General features: G+C 41.8%; 1 protein-coding gene across 5 annotated transcripts in view; it reads right to left on the minus strand.

Moving 5' to 3' along the window:
- The window catches only part of LOC109417146 (protein mini spindles), a 62,513-nt gene extending 46,327 nt beyond the window's left edge, over positions 1–16,186 (minus strand). For 2 of the 5 annotated variants that reach the window (XM_029874246.2, XM_029874245.2), the window contains exons 1-3: positions 15,821–16,184; positions 1,607–2,736; positions 1,364–1,544 (exon numbers count right to left, since the gene is read on the minus strand). In XM_029874246.2, the coding sequence (XP_029730106.2) occupies positions 1,364–1,544; positions 1,607–2,692 (1,267 nt within the window). In that variant the 5' untranslated portion in view covers positions 2,693–2,736; positions 15,821–16,184. Of the gene's footprint in view, positions 1–1,363; positions 1,545–1,606; positions 2,737–3,522; positions 3,542–14,793; positions 15,342–15,820 lie in introns of those variants that run through there. The other 3 variants (XM_062858987.1, XM_062858988.1, XM_062858989.1) reach the window with 3 other exon arrangements.
- Between the last annotated feature and the right edge of the window lie 361 nt (positions 16,187–16,547).

Below are 16,547 nucleotides of genomic sequence, written 5' to 3' on the forward strand. Positions count from 1 at the left end.
ACCACTCAGCACCTAGAATGCGTAAGGCCTACTCATAAGTATGTACATAATTTCCAGACTACACCAAAAATGTGTAACAGTTACACATTCACAAAAACGGTTGTGCTACTTTTCCCCGAATGTCGTTTCCCCGAACGCCGATTCCCCGAATGCCGTTTCCCCGAATGGTACTTTTCCCCGAATGACCCATTTCCCCGAATCCCTTCTTTATTTTATAGGCGGTTCTTTCAAGTTTTATTGTTCCTCAGACCTGCTGAAACCCTGCTGAATGAAAAATGGTAATATGTATGACTTTTTCTTTCCTTTGCTGCTCGTTCTTTCTAGAATCAAATTGATTCCAACGACCTGTCTAACTATAGTAGAATATCTTTTTGAGTAACATTGGTCCTAGGACACGAACATTTTGTGGCACGTGATCATTTTGAACAAGAATGTAATAGTCTTTTCGGGGAAACGGGCCATTCGGGGAACTGACTTTCGGGGAAACGGGCCATTAGGGGAATTGACTTTCGGGGAAACGGGCAACTCGGGGAACCGGCGTTCGGGGAAAAGTAGCACAATCCACAAAAACAGCTCGTACTCTTCTAGATGCGAAATTTCGATATTTTTTTGTTTACCAAGGTCACTAGTAAACCTAGCTAGATTGCCGTACGAAAATATTTGCGAATTTCACGATTTTGTGGACGCAAGAGCTGATTTTGTGAATGTGTAAGGGTTACACATTTTTAGTGTAGTCTGGAAATTATGCACTTTAGTGCTGAGCGATTTTAGCGTGTAGTTTTGTTCCACCACACACTTACTGGAACATTGATGTGATTTACAGGATTTACACAGGTGTATGAACTCACTGCTAAGTGATTTAGGTTCTACTGAACTGCATGTAGATGATACCGGGTTTGTGAAAACTGCGGAAGCTGTTTGAGGCTTCTCATTCCATTTCATTAGTGTACGTAGCAGTTAAAATGCACGCACAGAGATTTTTAACGATTAAATAGGTATTCAATCTTTAGCGATTGAAATAGGTAAATCATATAGAAATAAAATAATCCCTGTCGAGCACAAAGTTGACCTTATATCTTTTTCAACCAAGCTGAATCATACGACCAAGTTTCAGGAAATTTGGCTGACAAAAACCCCTCATGACGAAGAGAAAAAAACCTGCCGATAATATCCAAAGTCACGCTGTGTAGTAACTCAATAAGACAACGTCTTTATCGTTCAGAGGTGTATTACAGAATGAACATCCCTAACTGTCAATCTATTGTGTTGAACCCTTAGTCAGCCTAATGTTATATTACTAAACGCTGTATGAACCATACCAATTCATCATAGGTAATGTGATTTAAATGAATAAATATCTTACCCAAAAATGAAGCAGTCTCCAGTTTAACATTCGGATTTTTGTTGCCCAGTGCCTCCAGAATGTCCTCCTGGATGGCCTCCAGCGTCGTGGAGGGATAGATGGCGTCGATGGCATCCCTCAGGGCAGTCACGACGTTAGCTTTCTTTTCCTTAAACTTTTCGAGGATCGCTGGGACGCATGCCTACAAAAATCGATAAATTAAATTAGTTAAAATTCGGAAATAATCTAAGCTGAGAAATGTACCCCAGCATAAGTGTTGAACTTCTTCGCCAATCCTCTAGCGAGCATGGCCAAACATTTGCCTCCCAGTGCCACCAGAACGACATTGGTGTCTTTGCTGATGATTTTCTTGAGGGCACGGACCACGTCACCATAGTCGCCGGGCTGAAGTTTTGGATTCTGCAGTAGAGCTTCCAATGCTTCAAGGGATTCCTTTCGTTCCTGCCACTTTTTCGCTTCCAGCTTCTCGTAGAAATCCTTCGGTAGTTTGGAAAGGATGTCCACCGGGTCGATCAGATCCATAGGATCAATCTCTTCGGCCTCGTCTGCTTCGTTATCGTCACCGCCGTCATCTACTTCTCCACTTCCGCTGGCGGCTACTGCGGCCAACATTTGCTTCTCCTGCTGTGATCGAAGGTATCGCGTCGGAATCGCTTTGTCGCCGCTGACTTTCTCAAACTCTGCTTCCAGTTCTGTAAGGAGAACAGCCGGAAGAGAAGCAATCTGCGATTTGAAAGCAGCTCCAATCCATCGGTAAATTTCAATCGTCAGTGCTTTGGACTCGTCTCGTACTGCCTTGTCTCGATCGCTAAGCAAGGTCGGAAGTTTCTTGACGATCGGCTTAATGCTGATAACTTTGTTACCAAACTCGCGTAAGGCTTGTGTTATCGATACCACACAAGCCGCCACTATTTTGGGATTCTTCTGTTCGGTTCCTTTCAACAGTTCCTCTAGCACAATCTCATGCTTCTCGATTTCAATGTACATAAGAGTGATCTGTCCAGCCAGATCCTTCGTTTTGGCCTTGGGAGCTCCAATACATTTTGTAACGATTCCGCTCATGACTTCGCCGACAGTTTTGCCGGCATTGCCACTGTTCTCGACAAATACCAACGTCGCCTCGAGGCCCTTCTCCTGGGCCACGGCATTGCTGTCGGTGACGAACTTCTTTACCAATCCGAGATATTTGTTCCATTCGGGCGATTTTTCGTCATCTATTGTGCGGAACAGTTTGGCCGCTTCCTCATAACCATCGACGCGAGCTTTCCACAGTTTATGCACGCATCGCTCATCGATCGGTAGTTTCTTGTACTCGGTATCCTCCTCCATGGCTATTAGCGACTGATGAAGAGAGCTTAGATCTTAAACTCAAGCTGCAATGAAAGACAAAAGTGAACAAAATATTATGAAACAGCACTGATTTTTAAGTCGGATGCGAAAGTAAAAGTTCAACTCGTTTTGAGGAGGAAGACAACAATCTGACCAATAACACTAGTTTACAAAATAAAACGAAAGTCATGAACTTGTGTCAACGATCGAAATTTTTGAAGTACAATTTAGCACTGATTTCGAAACCGTGCTTCAAAAAATTTTAAGTAGAGCAGTTTTTGAGTTTTAGCTCAATATCGAGTTTTACAACTTTTAAAAATTTAGAATTTACTAAAATTCAAATATCTTGCATTTTGTACAACCAATTTCAAATCTTTTTCTATAAATTGAAAGCTGAATACAATACCATTCGATCATCTGAATGCAGGTTTTGCGTCAGATTGATGAAATTCAAGATATTGATGAGTTTTATGGACGATCTCCTTTATTTTTTTCAATAAGAAAATAACAATTTAAAAATTCTTTCTAAACATTTATTTGACATATCATATGTAGGCGAGTTACAGTAAAAAATTCAGCTCAATCGGAGCATTGATTACGGAGAATTAAATGTGTGAAGTGAACGACGTTGCTTAAAAATAGAACAAAAATCGATTTTAAATCATCAACCTTGTATGGAAAGTCGAAAAAATTTCCGCTCTACTGTAATTTTTTTCCTTCGCGTATTTGAACTCAGAGCATGATTCTACACCAAAAATGATTATCAGCTTACCGAGTTCAAAAATGCTGTAAACTAGTGTAATAATTGCGCCGGCTTCAAGGTTAGTTACCATAAACACCGCGAGCAATGAGGTGGTCGTTTTCCTAATATGGTAACTCTATCAAGTGAGGTCATAAACACTGATGTAGGTGTGTCTTCCGCGCAGCGCCGTCGGATGAAGAATGCGTGCGAAAGGGAAATGAGGAATGAAGACATCAATCAGAATCGAATCGTTCGGTGCGTTCGGTTCTCACTTTTCTGAATGTGTTAAGTGCTACGGAAAAAATCCTACTAAAATTATGATAGAGATTTGTAATGGAAATGCCAAATGATATCGTTGGAAATAAAATCATGTCGCATTATTGAATAGATTTCTCTAGAGTCCACTGAAGCAATTCCTCGAAAATCTCTGGAGGATTTAAAAAAAAAACTTGAAGAAGTAGTTATGATAATCAGAGTACATTATTTGTGAACTTTTTGGAATAACTCTTGAAGGAATCCTTGATAATGTTCCCTGTTAGAACTCTTGACCGAATACGAATGAAATGCCTAGAAGAATTCTAGGAAATCCATGTTGTTAAAATTTCCAAATTATTTACTCTGGAAATCCTTGTAAAAACTCTAGAGAACGTCTTTACGATCAACGATCAAACGATCAAATCTGACTATACATGTCAATGGTTGCTCCTCCGTGATTGATCTGAGCTTGTACCAATTGCACTGAGATCCAAGTGAACAAGGGCTGGGACACTCCACTTATTTTCAAAGTGCAATTAAAGCAGCTCATACATTTTTGATCAATAGCGGCGCCGGCCACGTCCTTATAGTCAGTTGGGAAGGGAAAGGAATGTTAGAGTGTGCTGGTTGTTGCTACTAAAGACCGATGTTCGTAAGGTGATAAGATTGGGTGATGATTACTATGAAGGACAAGCGGCACAGTTCGCTTTGGTTGCATAACTTGTAGGCGTTATATGCAGTGTGCTATGGAAATTGGAAGGAAGGGAAAGGAATTTTTGCAGTTCGTTTCTGGTTCTAGCGATGGCTATGAACATATAAATATACATGAGTTGTCTATGTAGAGAAGAAAGAGAGAAAAAGTGGATAGAAAGATACAAAGTAGGATGAAAGGGACGGGCCAGGGAACCCATGACCTTCTGCATACGAATCAGAAGCGGTAGTCACTAGACCTTCAAGCCCGTCTTCTAGAGAACGTCTTTAAACATATTACTAAAATTTCATTTTCATTTTCATTTTCATTTTGCAGCATTTGGTGGGGCAATGAGAGCGCTAGTCAGTCCAAAGCCGATGATAAGGAGGGGTAATGGCTGAATAGTCTTTGCTGACCACATAAACGCCATGGGATAGGAAAAGGGTATTTTGGTGTGGGATTAGGGTGTTGGTGCAGACTTGACGATATCAATGCTATTCAGATGCAAAATAATTTTAAGGCTCAATAGTGAATCACATACCTTCCAAAACCAAAAAAACAATAATCCACAAAATACCACGCAAGTCATAGAAAGAAAAAGCGCCCGATTGTTTATTTTGTCAATTGGCTTTTTTAGCGGTGTTGAGATAATTCCATATTCTGAATCTGCATGCGAAACTGAGCCGAAATCCAAATTTTCATGAATTATGGTGCCCGGGAACTTATTTAAAAATCAATTTGAAGTTTGTATGGGAGAGATTTGTCGAATCACCCCTCGTCGCATTTTGTACTGGGTTGAGCTGTCAAGCAGTTACCCAGCTGTCAAAAGGTGATTTCACAAAATCTCTTTGAAATTGATTTTAGGTATCAAAATAAAGTTCTAAAAATCTGAAAAAAATCATAGTGGCTCAGAAAAAAGTGCTCTTTCGTATAAAATCAAAAAATCGATAAATTTGTCTTAATTTAAAAACCCAATTATAACAAACGGAAACTTCTACCCTCTCCGACTCGCCAGTCACCCCGGAAAAAATGTCCCTTCAGTTCTGGAAAATATATTATCCCCAATTAAGCCTTTAATCGAATTGTCCGCGTGGTCTTGTAGTACCCCTGCTAGGTAAGAATCAGTCATTGCCATACATATTAAATGCTAGACATGACCCCATGGATAGCATTTACATATGTAAAAGCTTTGCTGATGTGACTTTCCTATTAGGCAATCCTCTCATCTCATGTTTGTCTTCAAAACCTTATCAAGCTTAGAAAATTGAAGTTGATAAACAATACATTACAAGGTTCGAATTCCCATAGAATGAGATCATTCATTCGCACTACAACACCATAGGAGATAATACCACATTGGCTGATTACAGTACAAATGTGAAAAATCTCCCTTTTCCCCCTATCCGCAACCCGGGGACGCGCCCTGTTGGATTTCGAAAGCCTCGGAGAATATTACAAACCTTCAATGGCATTCCCATAAACTAACCCATATTGCCCATTCAGGGGTCTGACTGGGCCTATTACCCTCCCTCAGTTTGTAATATTCTCTCCAACTTGGAATTATATTTTCCCGGCACATAAATGACTTCGACAAATGTTCGATATACTATGCAGCGTCATGATCAGTATAACTATATCAGATGACTTGGAGATCTGATTCTTACAGAATTGTTTGCTATTGATTATACATTCAGCTATTCTAATCATTACTGCAAAGGCCATCGACCACATGCCTGAAATCAAAGCTTCCTGGAAGTTATAATCCAAGCCCAGGGTCTTTAAACATATTACTAAAATTGCTCGATTATCTGGAATTTTGAATTTGTCAAATTGTCTTTGGAAAAGCTACGAAGAATGTTTTGAAAAATTCCTGTGGAGAAACCTGGAGAAATCTCTGAGAAAATCTTAGAAAAGACGCCTTGGTTAATCACAAAGAGAAATTCCCTTTTTATATCGTGGCGTATGTTATAGTAATAATTGTAACTCTCTTAAACACATCTAGAATAAGATTCAAAGATTTCAAAACAGTCTTAAGAAAATTTTCTAAGAAATACCAAAAATATTTGATTAAAGTGGAGCGGACCTGGTGTGATGGTTAGAACACTTGACTATCATGCTGAGGATCTGGGATCGAATCCCACTCCCGACAAACTCACAAAATATGAGTTCTTCCTTCGGAAGGGAAGTAAAGCGTGATTAATCTTTTATCAGTCGCGCAGATGGCCACCACCACCAGCATCACGCTAATGATCAATACAATACGAGCTTTTTTCAACGTGTTATGCAACATACTAGAGCGCGATTACTCAAGGAATAAGTTTAGATCTCCGTATCTGGTATCATCTAGGATCTATCCATATTCTGTGTTAGAAAAATCACAATAGGCTCAGTGTACCAGTTATGGCTATAGTACCTCAAATTCGCCATAGCTGATTTTCAACCTTAGACGATGCAAATCAACAAGAAAATTTTTGTGAACAACAGATCACGTTAACATGAGATGATTGCATTCATTAAAATTTCACAATTTGCCCAAGATAGAAATAAATCATTTTTTCTTAAAATTTCGGCTTCCTTGCACCCTATTTCGCCATAGTGTACCAGTTATGGCTAATCCCATAAGAAATGCATGTAAATAGTGCGAAGTGGAACCGAAATTAACAAATGTGTCCATAACTGGTACAGGGTTCCTATCATTGGCATACGCCGTAGTAAATACTAAAAGTAGTTTTGGGTCCTGTTTGTATTTTCTAACTAATCAATCATTTAACCTATCGACGACATTCGTCGGTCTTCTTCTTATTTTTGAAGATATAGTTTTCCTTAGGTAATGCGATAACTGGTACAGGCACCCTAATTCTAATATTCTCAATTTAGTTGAAAATCCAACTTGGAGAAAAATCCAACTTCGCTAGTCGAAAATTCCGGGTTTCAACTGCACGCATAATATAGATACAATAATAATGATTATCCTGATCCTGATTCATTAACAAGGGAAATTCATGCTCATAACTTTCTGAATATAAATCGCATTTTTCTGTTTTCTATCACCAACGGGCTTGGTGGTCTAGTGGCTACCGCTTCTGATTCATATGCAGAAGGTTTTGGGATCAATCCCTGGCCCGTCCCTTTCCTTCTACTTTGTATTATGCCTCTCAAGAAAAATCAGAATATGGCGATTATCTGCCTCTGGCTTCTGATATTAGTGCGACAGTCACTAATCATAACAGCGTCACCAGATTTAAAAGTATATAATTCCACTATATGGGGTTTGACAACAAGAACACTAATTCCACTGAGCTACTCTTGCCGTTCGTCACAAATACATTCAAAAACATCTGTCACTTCGCGAAACCCACGTGCTTTTGTTTTTGGCGGGAACACTTTTTCTTTTGTTTTGCCTTGCGACAGTCATGCGGCGGTATGCCTTGCGAGCGTACGACCGCCGCAGGACTCTAATAAAAGATAAGCGCGACAATATCTATCCACTTTCTCTATATTCTCCTATCGATGTGTACAGCTCATGTAGGGTGCGTGTACCAATTATGACACTACCTAAGGAAAGCTATTTATACAAAAATAATGAGAAGACCAACGAATGTCATCGATAAGTTAAAAGACAGATTAGTTTCCATACTTCACAGGAAAAATTAGAAACGGAGCCAAAAATACTTTTTATCTTGATTACAGCGTGTGCCAATGATAGGAACCCTGTACCAGTTATGGTTACATTTTTTAACTTCGGTTCCTTTTCGCACTATTTGCATGCATTCCTTATGGGGTTAGCCATAACTGGTACACTATGGCGAAACCACGTATGCCTCCTGGTCCAACGCTATGGTTCCGTCCGACCGAGTGATTCGGATTTCGAGGTAGTTCTTCGCTGCGCCAAGATCCTTCATGCGAAAATGGCCACTCAGGAACGCTTTGGTTTGTGGTGTCCATCCATGGTCGTTCGAGAATATCATGACGTCATCCACGTAGACTGCCACGAATATCATGCTGCCTCTTCGATGCGATAGTACACGCATAGATCGTGTCAGTCAGCCCAAACTCCTTCAGCATCTGGTCCAGCTTTTTGTTCCAAACTCGACTGGACTGCTTCAGCCCGTACAGGGCCTTGTTGAGACGGCACACCAGGGATGGATTCCGACGATCGACGAACAACGGAGGCTGTTCCATGTAGATTTCCTCCGCCAGGTCTCCTTGGAGAAAAGCGGATACAGCGTCAATCTGCTGGATGTCCAGGTTGTGCTTCGCCGCCATGGCGAATAGATATCGTAGCGAACTGTGACGAACCACCGGGGAGAAGGTTTCGTCATAATCCACCCCCTTTCGCTGCGAAAATCCCTTGATGACCAGCCGCGCCTTATGTCGGTCAAGGTTCCCATCGGCATCCACTTGCAACGGATCGCCTTCCTGCCCTTAGGAAGTTCCGTCAAGACCACCTTCCACTTGTCCGCATCGTCACGACGTATCGCGTCTTGGTGCGTTACCGGGTCGTCGGGCATCGCTTGTCGCTCGTCACTCTGCTGCTGAGATGCCATGCCGGCTAACTGGCCTGAGGTCCCAGGTCCCAGGGGTGGACCACTTGCTTCCTCACTCGCCACATCGGAACGGTTGTTGCCATCGGTTGCAGGAATCTGGGGAAAATTACAACGAGGCAAGCCTATGCTCGAAATTGCAAAATCCTTATACTTGCCTGGAAGTTGTGCTCCCGACCACTGCGCCTCAACACCTGTGACGGAGGTGGATTTGAAGTTTGGTGTGGAGGGAGCACAGAGATGTCAGTCACAGTATCGGCGGAAGAACTACTTATGTTGCTTGCTGCTTCTTCGAAATCTTCATCGTCCCAATCGCTTTCCTCGACTTCAACTTGGCCAATTGCATCATCCTCGAGATTCGGATGACCGCCGAGCGCTTCTTCGGAGTCCGGAGATAGTGATACCACTTCTTCAACGTCTAGCTTGATAACCGTTGGCTTCGTTGGCTTGCTGCTCTTGACTGCTGCCGGCGGGTACCAACGTTGTCCTCGTTGATGAACGTGACGTCTCGGCTCCTCGAAACTGTCTTCGTCGCTGAATCGTATACACGATAGCCTTTCGTGTCATCGTCGAATCCGACCAACCGGCATTCGTGGGCCTTTGCATCCCACTTACGCCGCTTCTGTTTTGGGACGTGCACCAACACATTGGTCCCAAAGATCCAAACGTTCAACAAATTTGGCTTCTTTCCGCTCTTCGGGTGTCATACCATGACCACGGGTCGGCGATCGATTGATGAGGTACACCGCCGTCGAAACAGCTTCCGCCCAAAACGGTTTTGGTAGGTTGGCCTCATACAGCATGCACCTTGCACGCTCGACGATCGTCCGGTTTGCCCTTTCTGCCATACCGTTCTGCTGGGGGTGTAGTCGTTCGTTCACTGATGTCGGATGCCAAACTTCTCTGCTCTGGAATTTCTTGTTGGTGTACTCCAGTCCGTTGTCCGTTCGAATGGTCTTGATTTTCGAACCGCCATCACGTGGAAGGCTTGAAACGCCCTCAAAACTTCGTCTTCGGATTTCGTTCGTAGGAAATAGACGACCATGCGGCGGAATTTGTCGTCCACGAACACGATATAGTACCTGCTACCTCCTAGCGACGGTACCTCCATGGGGCCGCAAATATCAGAGTAGACGACCTCCAGCAGTTCCTTCGCTCGGGAACCCTTCTTTCCGAATGCCATTCGTGACTGTTACCCCTTGGCGCACACGCTGCAATTATTTATACTGTTAGTATTTAAATTCATGCCACTCGAGTTTTTCCAGGTTCGCCGTTCTGAGATGCCCCATGCGCCGATGCCAAACTTCCATGGAATCTTCCGGCGGAACAGCCAATGCCTTGCCGGATCCACATGGCTCGCGCTGCTCCAGCTTGAACAGTCCGTTCTCGTGGCTCCCTGTTGCCACCATGCCGCCACTCGAGTTGAACACCTTGCAGCCAGCGTTGTCAAACACCATCGAGTAGTTTCTGCTTACGATTTTGTTGACGGATAGGAGGTTGACGGACAGCTGCGGAATATACTGGACATCGCTCACGGAAATTTCGCTTCCTTCTTCCTGGCAAACGGGCTTGAGTGCAGCGGTTCCAGTAGCTTCAATCTTCATAGCGACCTTGTTCGCAACCACTACGGTGCCACTGGACGGCTTCAGGTCCTGTAGCAGAACCTTGCTTCGGGTCATGTGATTGGTCGCGCCTGAATTCAAGTACCAGTCGCATCACTGGCGGCCTCGAACGTTGACAGGACGGAGCAGAAAGCATCTCCCTTTTTTGGACTTCTGCAGTCCCTCGCAATGTGTCCGTAGTTTTGACACTTTTTGCACTTCGATCCTTTCGGTTGATTAGATTGCTTCGATTGGCTGCCTCGATGTTGGTTGCCGTTGCTGCTGTGGTTGCCGTGCAACTGGTTGCCATGGCTACGCTTACCCTTCGACAACAACGCCGCATCCGACGACGGAATTTGCACCTCTTGCAGCAGCTTCGTTTTTATTGCGTCTCCGGTAATCCTGGTTCCGGAATTTTCCAGGGCCATGATCATTGGCCTGTATTCCTCCGGGAGTCCGCAGAGCAGCAGGGCACCAATCCATTCCTCCGAAATGTTGAATCCATTTCTGTTGAGTTGGTGGGCCGTGGAGATTATCCGATTTACGTATTCGGACATCGACGAACAACTCATCAGATCGGTTTTCACCAGCTTGTGAAGGAGATCGATCCCCCGGGTGAGGCCGGAATCTTCGAACGCCTTCTCCAGGTTCCCCCACACTTCCTGCGCTGTTTTCGCCTCCTTGGCGTGGACATAGTTCACCGGTTCAAGGAGAAGAATGACCTTGACTCTTGCTTTCCGGTCCTTCGCAGGGTCCACAGCTTCGTAGATTCCGCCCGGATTCTGCTCCGGCTTGACGGCTCCCCAGAGATCTTCCAGCTCGAGGTACGTTTGAACGACAAACTTCCACGTAGCCCAGTTCTCTCGTCCGGATAACCGCTCAATACCTGGCAGGCTTGAAATTCCTTGCACGGAACTGCTGCTTGATCCCGCTGAACTTCCGGTAGTCATCCTGAATCTTCAGAGCTTCGGCTTGAAAAACGATAGGCCCATAACCTATTGTATCTTCAGAATGTAAAAGAAACGACTTATTCGTTCGACTTGTGAACAGAAAGTGAAAATTTTATTTGAACAGTCATGGCTTCCTACGCTATACACTAACAGTTCCTTGTGTGAGTGTAGCTGGTCTGGCGATACTAGAATACTATCTACGGCGGTTAAGCTTAAGCTCAAGAAATTTGTTCTAAGTGTTACGTATATTTCTCTGTGATCTAAGCCCAGGGAAAAGCTGCTTTAAAGTAAATTACCGTGACCAGCCCTAATTCTGCGCAGTCCCTAATTCGGCGCCCTTTCTCGAATATACCACAAAATCACGGACGCTAGTTCAATATTAGCTTCAAATATATTTTTTGAATATTGCTTCAATAGTAATGAAAAAGTTTGTGAAGAAAAAAAATTCAAATCAACGATCATTATTTTGTAAAAAAAATAAAATGATGTTGCAAGTACTATAAATTGCCTGAAATCTGTGTCCGTTAGCGAAACTGCTAAAAAGTTGCTTCATGCAAGGTTGCGACCATTCATTTGCAAAGATTTACATTCATTTGCTGTTATCTCAGTTCAGAAGCATGCTATCGAAAAACAATGTATGGATGAATTTAACCTTGTAGTTTTATCTAAAAGTTTGCCGAATAACATTGGGGTCGCAAACGTATACCAAAGTCGAGAGCAAGCTGTGAAGGCAACTCTCCACGCGGTGAATGTAAATTATATTCACGCTGTGGAAAGTTGCCTTCACAGCTCGCTCACGACTTTGGTATGCGTGTGCGACCCCAATGTTATTCGGCAAACTTTTAGATAAAACTACAAAGGTAAATTCATCCATACATTGTTTTTCGATAGCATGCTTCTGAACTGAGATAATAGCAAATGAATGTGAATCTTTGCAAATGAATGGTCGCAAGCTTGGCTTCATGAGCTGAAGCATTTTGCGACATAAATAATGAAGAGAATAGTCCTGTTCAACGACGTAGGTTGAACTTGCTCGAAGTTGCTGCATCCTACTCTTACCCATTTGTCAACAAACGGGAAAGAGCGGGATGGAGCAAGTTCGAGCAAGTTCAACCTACGTCGTTGAACAGGACTAATGTCTGCTTTTCCATGCGCATCCTGTAACTGCTGTCTTCGAGGAATCAGAATCGGCAGAAAACAATTGAATTTTCTTCTTCTTATCTTAATCTTCTTGTTCTTCTTAAATGCGCAGAATTAGGAACCGGTATTTTTTTTTTGTATCTGTATTAACGAGATTTTTAGCCCTAGGCTAAGTTCATCTCGGGACCCACGCTTTACTTCCCTTCCGAAGGAAGAACTCACATTTTGCGAGTTTGTCGGGAGTGGGATTCGATCCCAGGTCCTTGGCGTGATAGTCAAGTGTTCTAACCATCACACCAGGTCCGCTCCATAGGAACCGGTATTAAACGGTAGTCCTAATTCTGCGCAGACATTTCAACACTAAGTTTTGAACATATAACTAATGAACAAACATCATATAAATGCCACCATAGTTATAACTAGGATATTCTATGTTTCTAGCAATCCGGTGAATGTAATTACGGCTCAACAAGTTAGTTTATGAACTTTGAAGGCTAATTTACGATTTTTGAATTTTTGATCTGATAGTTCGACCGGACTAACCACTTGTTTTAAACATTTATTATCAACCTCGGGGGAAATTTTATGGATTCATGCAAGCATTCGTCAAATGCGATATATGATGTGATGTGGAACTTTCTTAAACAGTGGAAACCCTGGAGTTAGACAAGAAAGAAGTTTCAGTTTGCAAACAAAGATTGTGCCACCTTGTCATGGCGAAAAAGTTTATATTGCCTTTAGAAATGAAAGTAAATTTTACTAAAATGTGCGTATGCGAATAACTAAAAAGTTTTACGTAGTAGTATTCGATAATGCTACAAAATCCTTTTGTGTATTATGATTAAAATTCCCTTTGCTTAGTAATCAAAGTAGGTAGTATGGTGATTTTTTGAAGTTTTAGATAGAAATCGATTTTGAAACTTTCAGAGTCCATTTTCTCAATGCCTACTTTTTACATATGGGACTGACTTGCGATTCACGGCAGTACAGCTGATTGAAATTGAAAAAGTCTTAGATGCGCAGAATATGGGCCTGGGCCCTCCACGGTAGAGTATGAGCACCGGTTTTGGCCAGTCTAAGGGAAATCATTTTTATAAAAATAACCAAGAATCCTATGAAAACAACCAATGTGACATTTTATATTTTGTAGGAAAAATGCAGAAATCAATATGTACTTTAACTTTAATTTCTTCGATTTCAGAAAAAAAAATCTTATGGGAGTGACCAAATTAGAAGCACCATGGCCAAAATCGGCATATGGAAGCTCATTTCTTAAGGAAATTTTTTTTCTTGTATTTTTCAATAAAAATATATGATGTCCACCGCTTTAATCATCACATCATATGTAGGGTATGTGTTCCATCAGTAATCTCATGCTCCCATATTCATCCTATTCGAAAACAAGCGATTACGGCACCGATTGATTTCTTTCTTTTTGTTTTCATGGGTGCTCACTTTTAATAAAAAATACAAAAATAAGAAACAAAACAAACAGCGCTACAATCTTTTGTTTTTCGTAGGATAAAAATGGGAGCCACATGCTTAAGAAGGGAACCAATACCCTATTAGGATCTAGTAGTAAAGAATAAATTTATGCTGATTCAGATCGCAACAGGGTGAAACGCACTATGGCCAAACCTGATGCTTTTACCCTATTAGTGAACATTAATGAATTATGTTACGTTTTGAGGAGGGGGATGCGGTTTTAGGCAGTGTGATGATCCCTACAAAAATTTCAAAGGTCTCATACAAAAAGAGTGGCAACGAAAAGTGAGGTTTCAGAATGAATCATTTAAGCATGAGGTGATTTATGGAAGTCGAGAACGTTGTTATTTTTTTCGCCAGCTCAGAAATTTTATTGAAAATACAGTATTTTTGTCCAGAATACATTCTCAATTCTGTTGCAAAATTCACGTACATTTCTTCACTTTTTAATTGATGTCTGCAAACTACTATTCACTATTAACTTTTATTTTATTTATTTTTAAGCTGTGTTGCATCAGGAATATATTTCAGATCAACGATTATTGATTAAAAAATGATAAAAAGAAAATAATTTGTTGCCCATATACCTACAACCATCTCTCATTATGGAGAAATCACAAACGAGACGGAAATCCACAGAAGTGAAAAAAAAAACAACACCATGAAAAATCGATATTATGAATAAACACTCACTGCTGGCTGGTAAAACACTAGGAAACAAGGTTATGTGTGTCCGAGGGTCTTTTCCAAACCTCGTAAGCTCCGCTATAGTTTCCTCTGGCCACAGTTTAGTTCACTTGTTATACATTTTTATCATTTTCACTGTTTAGCCATGTCAGACAACACCGTACACCTACAACTAGTGCTCACAACCGGAACAAAAGTACTGCGACCTGCACAGCATACCACCTAGTTGCCCTCAATAACGGGAGTTTTCCCCAACACTACCGAATGTGTATTTCTTAATCTTATTGTTTTCTCACTATTGAAAGAATGGATAATCAAAAGAAAATGGAACACTCGGTGACTTTTAACTATAAAGAAACCCGAGACACCGAAATGCACTAACGCACTGTGCATCGTACTCGGCATGTGCCTACATACGAAAAATTAGAAAGTTTGGCCAAAAATAAACTGAATGCATACTAAATTTAAACGCATCTTCCATTGCACAATGCTTTCGAAACCGGCACTTACTGGACACAAAAGTTTCTATGTTTTTGATTTTTTTTATTACTAGCTTATCAGCTTCTATATTCTATAAACAACTGTTACTGATGTTATAATAAAGCTAAAACAAATTGTAATTGTATTTATTGATCGAACGTAAACCAGTAACAGTTTACAATTAATCGGGTTTAACGGGTGATAATTATTTAATGTAATAGGCGTAAACGATTTTGTCCAGCTAAATACGCCTCTGGGACCGTTGTGCATTGCACCGCTCATAGAAATCTCCCAAAAAACCTATCTGTGGCAGCAAGCTGTGAGAACGGCGAGAAATCTACAACTTCACCGCTTACTTCGAATGCGGCGGATGTTTTCATGAACCGCGAGAAGAAACTCTTGTTACGGCCTACTCAACTTTGCGGCACAGCCAGCAGCCATCACCGTCATCACCCATCGCAGTAGACATTTTTTCACCCTACAATCAGTCCCGTTTCCTCGCGACGACTGTGCGGAAAAATCGCATTTTCTGTGCCTCAACACTGTTACTTACAATTTTAAACGGCCACCGCACTAACACCACACATTAAGTGACAAATTGCACACAATTTTAACACCAAAAGCAATCTTTTACTCCTAAAACGAACGCGATTATTTTCCACTTTGTCACTTCGCGTCCATGAAACAATAACACAAGACAAAATTTTCCTGCTTTTGCTGCGCTGCGCTCGCTCGCTGCTCGGCGGACCTTTCTTTTCCTTTTGCGTGCGAAGACGAAAACGAACCGAACACAAAAAACGATCACGGCGAACTGTCAAACGTGCGTTTTTGTTTCGGTCGAAAAAGGTTCGAAAAGTGGTTTCGAAATCAACGGTTTCGCGCAGATGTCACACCCCAGTGTAAAAAAGTAGCATAGTGTACACTGCACCACAGAGAACAGACATCCAAGTCCGGTTCCAAAACTGTGTAAGGAATTTAACGGCCATTTGAAATCGGCAACACAAGTGGCAATAGCGTTGCGCTGCAACCGCGTTGCTGGATGAGGTGGATTTAGGGAAGATCGACATTATTGAAGAGGAAACCGAAGAGAATACTGTACTACCAATAGTTGAACTGCAAACAACAAAGGAAGATATTGTTCCTTGCAAGATAAATCCGCGAAACGCGTTTGTCTTCTTCTTTTTCATCAAGTTGTCAAAATATGACCGCACCACTATGAGCGACCTGATGGTCAGAAAATCTGCATGCGGCGCTTACCTATATCAAATCCACATGAGGCT

The sequence above is a fragment of the Aedes albopictus genome, chromosome 3, assembly GCF_035046485.1.
Source record: "Aedes albopictus strain Foshan chromosome 3, AalbF5, whole genome shotgun sequence".
NCBI classification, from domain to species: Eukaryota; Metazoa; Arthropoda; class Insecta; order Diptera; family Culicidae; genus Aedes; species Aedes albopictus.